General features: G+C 42.4%; 1 protein-coding gene across 1 annotated transcript in view; it reads left to right on the top strand.

Moving 5' to 3' along the window:
• necab2 (N-terminal EF-hand calcium binding protein 2) overlaps positions 1–3802 on the top strand; it is a 198025-nt gene that overhangs the window by 192471 nt on the left and 1752 nt on the right. The window contains exons 11-12 of the mRNA XM_008290582.1: positions 726–803; positions 1458–1549. Of these exons, the coding sequence (XP_008288804.1) occupies positions 726–803; positions 1458–1549 (170 nt within the window). The remainder of the gene's footprint in view (positions 1–725; positions 804–1457; positions 1550–3802) is intronic.

Below are 3802 nucleotides of genomic sequence, written 5' to 3'. Positions count from 1 at the left end.
TTTGGTTAGTTTTCCCAATGGAACCACACATGAGTAGTTCAAGGGCCGTTGGAAAGTTGAAATCTGGCTACTCTTTCTGTCTCTGGCTCTGATAAATGGTGTGCTTTTTGCATTTTTTTGTAAAGATAAATATGCCTTTTAAACATGCCAGCAGTGAGGCCTAATGTTGGGCAAAATTGCTCCATCATGTCCGCGGTTCCAGTTCATCGCCTCAGACCTTGAATGCAGCCTTTACTGAATGCCACTATGAGTAAACATGGACTAAGATAAATGTGGATTATTACCAGCACCTTGTTAAAATACATCCTTCAGCACCTTGGTGCTCCTCTGGATGCAGCCAGATGGAGCCTTGGTTCTTTACAGCAAAATGTTTCCTATAAAATTCCTCAAACGTCTGACCCGGTCACACGTTGTTCCGCTTTGTTATTGCAAGTCTTTATTTTTATGGACGTCATTTTGTCTTTTTGGTGTTAAGCGCTATGACATCAATAGAGCCAAGGCTGAGATTTGCTGCTTTATTGTTTCATTTCCAGAATGTGTCCTTTAATGTGCTCTTCTTATGACTTTCCTCCCCTTTCCTATCTCGTGCCTTCCTTTTCTATTTTCAATCTGCCTCCTCTGTCATCAATCCAACGCTCACATCCGTCTCTTCTTCTCACCTCTCCCTCCCCCTGTGATCTCCTTCCCTCCCCTCTTATCTACTCCTTCCTATCCTCCTCCGTCAGCGTGACTGCGGTGCGTCTGCCGGACGGTTTATCCTTCGTCGTCTACGAGTTCTGGGATGGAGAGGAGGAGTGGAAGAGGTGAGTCTCCAGTCGTGTTTGGCTCAGGTTTTTATTCCTAATCCTGAAGGCCCTCGCTGATATCTGTCATTCACGGCGGCATTAAAAGCTTTTTGATTTCCTGTGACTTGTGAGAGCAACAGGCAGAATGAAGCAGCAGCAGCAGGAGGAGGAGGAGCAGGGCGGCTCACTGCTGCTGCAAAGTGATTCATTCCCAACGCTGAGCCGCTTTAAAAGTATTAAAAGTCATGAGTGAGTGAGGACATTCATATTGTTTCTGAGCAGGCCTCGGAGTCAGCACTCTGCAAGTTTTTTGGATCCGAGCGCGCTTCTGTTTTCATTGATTGGCCAAATAAAGAGAGCGCTCACTTCTCTTCCATTACTGTCATAAGCCTGTTGGAAAAATTCCTCCATTCACATTTAATTAGTCGCTGAAGCACTCGAGTTGCGTCAGGTCGTCATGATTTAGTGATGCTGCTGGTGCAGGGCAGCAGGAGAGCTGCTGATGTAGCTGCCCGCTGATCGCAGTTTCTGCTCCACTGCTCGCAGCATTTCACCGGCATTAATATTTCAGCTCCTACAGTAAAGGCTAAGGGCCGCGGCTATGCGCCTCCAGGTCATGTGTGCTTTTGTTGTGCACATGTTGTGTGCTCTCACCATCTCCTCTGGTTGCAGGCACCTCCAGTCAGCCCCCAACAAGGCCTTTCAGCATGTGAAGGTGGACACACTGTGCCAGCCGGAGGCCGTGTCGTCTGTAGCCGTGCCAGGTCAGTGAAAACGCCACAGAACCGCTCTGAACAGTCAAACTTTATTAGTCCACTTCACCGTCCTGCTTGTGTTTGAGGCTGTAGCTGCTTTCAGACGTGCTCCACTGTCTGATCACCTGATGGCACCCGAACGCATCACTTCATGTCTGAATTAGCATCCAACAATCGCAACAGCAATCCTACTACCGAGGTTCTCTACTTCCTAGTCCCCATCTATGACCTCTATGTAGTGAGTTATGTGGGGAGCTTCTCTGGAAAAACGAACATTTTCAGACTCTACTTAAACCTTAGTGCTTTTAGTTACATCTCTGCTGCTGCTCAATTAAAACATATCAGATCGATGATGGCTAAAGTAGTAAACTGATCGGCATTTTTGTGATAAATTCATTTTATACTAAGACTATTTTACAAACTTGATAAATGAAAATAACTTTTTTTCTATTTTTGTGTTGCGACACATCACCTGCATCCTTTAAACATATTTATTGAAATTTTTATTTCAAATTTTAATATTTTTGCGCCATAACTCATGGATTTGTCTGGTTCCTGTTGTCACACGTGTTAACTCTGTAAAATGCGTCTCAATTCTACAAACTATGTCTTAAACTCTACAAAATATGTCTTAACTCTATAAAAATCCATCTTTACCACCATAAAATACATCTCAATGCAATAAAATAAGTCTTAACTCTGTAAAATACGTCCTAACTCTATAAAATACGTGTTAGCTCTATAAGCTACAACTTTCCTGCGATGATGAATTCGTCCGTCACAGGTCAGATCGATGAGACTCACCAAGAATAAATATGATTCACGTTAGCTGGAGTTTAATTCGTTGCTTCCAGCTGTTCGTAGGATCATTTCCTCTGAGTTTTAATAAATACCTGCAGCTTCAAACGGCAGCAGGATCCATACGAGCGTCTTCAGATAGAAAGAGTCGCACGTATTTACCTACAAGGCACAGCAGGGACACGTCATTAATTACCTCTAATTATAAATTATCCCCCAATGTGGAGACGGGATCGATCAGGATCTAACAGCAGGTCACACCGCGGACTTTTCTTCACTTCAGACGGATGAGCTGTGACGCAGTTTATCAGCTGCGGGTCAATTATACGTTAGAAAGTCTGCGGCTGAAGCTCCATCACAGTTGTCAGGAGAGTTTTGCTTCACTAAAGTAGTTCACTGTTTAGAAAATCATGAGTAAACGAGGCTGTTAGTTATTTGATGAGCTGATTTTAGTTGGTCTGTACGAATCTGTGACATAAAAATGGCCTAAAAAAAGAGTTTAGGTGTAAAACACATTGAGAAATCCACACGGGGTAAAAACTAACAGTAATTTATTGATCATTTCTTGCAAATGTTGGACGAGTAAGAGTTTCAGACAGTTGTTTTGAGGTGTAAATGGCATTTTTGGCCATTTTCTAGACAGGTGATCAAGTCAGAAAACAATTAGTTCATTAACAGAGGAGACAAATTGGAGTCTTAAATCAATCAGGCAACATCAACCGCCCCTCAGAAGAACATTAAATACACATATTGGAAAGAATATACAAAAATATATAATGTAATACCATTTTAGAAAGTTTTCTTGAGTGCAAGTAAGTTTTTTTTACTTCCAATATTTCTGCAAGAGCATGTGAGTGTTTATCAGACTGCTTGTTGTTCTTGTTTTATTTCCACATGAAGAACAGATAAATAGAATAAACCGCACAGCAGCAGTTACATGCAGCAAACCACCCAAGCAGGACTCCACTGGCATCTCAGCTCCAGCACAGTGCAAAGGTTCTAGGCACTTTTCTCCCGTTTAATTGGTCCCAAATTCATTCAGCGGCGTCACAATAAGCCCGAACATACAGCCGGAAACATACAGAAAGTCCAGCAGCAGATGGTTTGACCCCCGCGGAGGCCTGATCTCAACATCACACGATCAGTTTGGCATAAAATGAAGAGAAAAGAGGCTCGGAGGCAAACGAAACCCACAACAGAACCTGTGGCAAGTTTTCCAAGACACTGAACAAGTTACCAGCTTTAAAGGCACCAAATATACAGCAGGAATTTATTTATTTTTGGTTTGTTTACTGCACTTTATACGACGTTAATTATCTTCACTTCGGTTATTTTAATTAGTTGAGTTTGTATTAAGTTTGGGAAATGTCAGGATGTAGTGCCCCAGCCCCAATATAAGGTCTTTAATAGCTGTGTTTTGTCCGAACCTAAAGAGAGTCGATATAATTAAAATATAAAGCAAAG

Source organism: Stegastes partitus, unplaced genomic scaffold (assembly GCF_000690725.1).
Source record: "Stegastes partitus isolate 25-593 unplaced genomic scaffold, Stegastes_partitus-1.0.2 Scaffold685, whole genome shotgun sequence".
Classification (NCBI taxonomy): domain Eukaryota; kingdom Metazoa; phylum Chordata; class Actinopteri; family Pomacentridae; genus Stegastes; species Stegastes partitus.
This window is presented reverse-complemented; position numbering and strand designations above follow the sequence as displayed.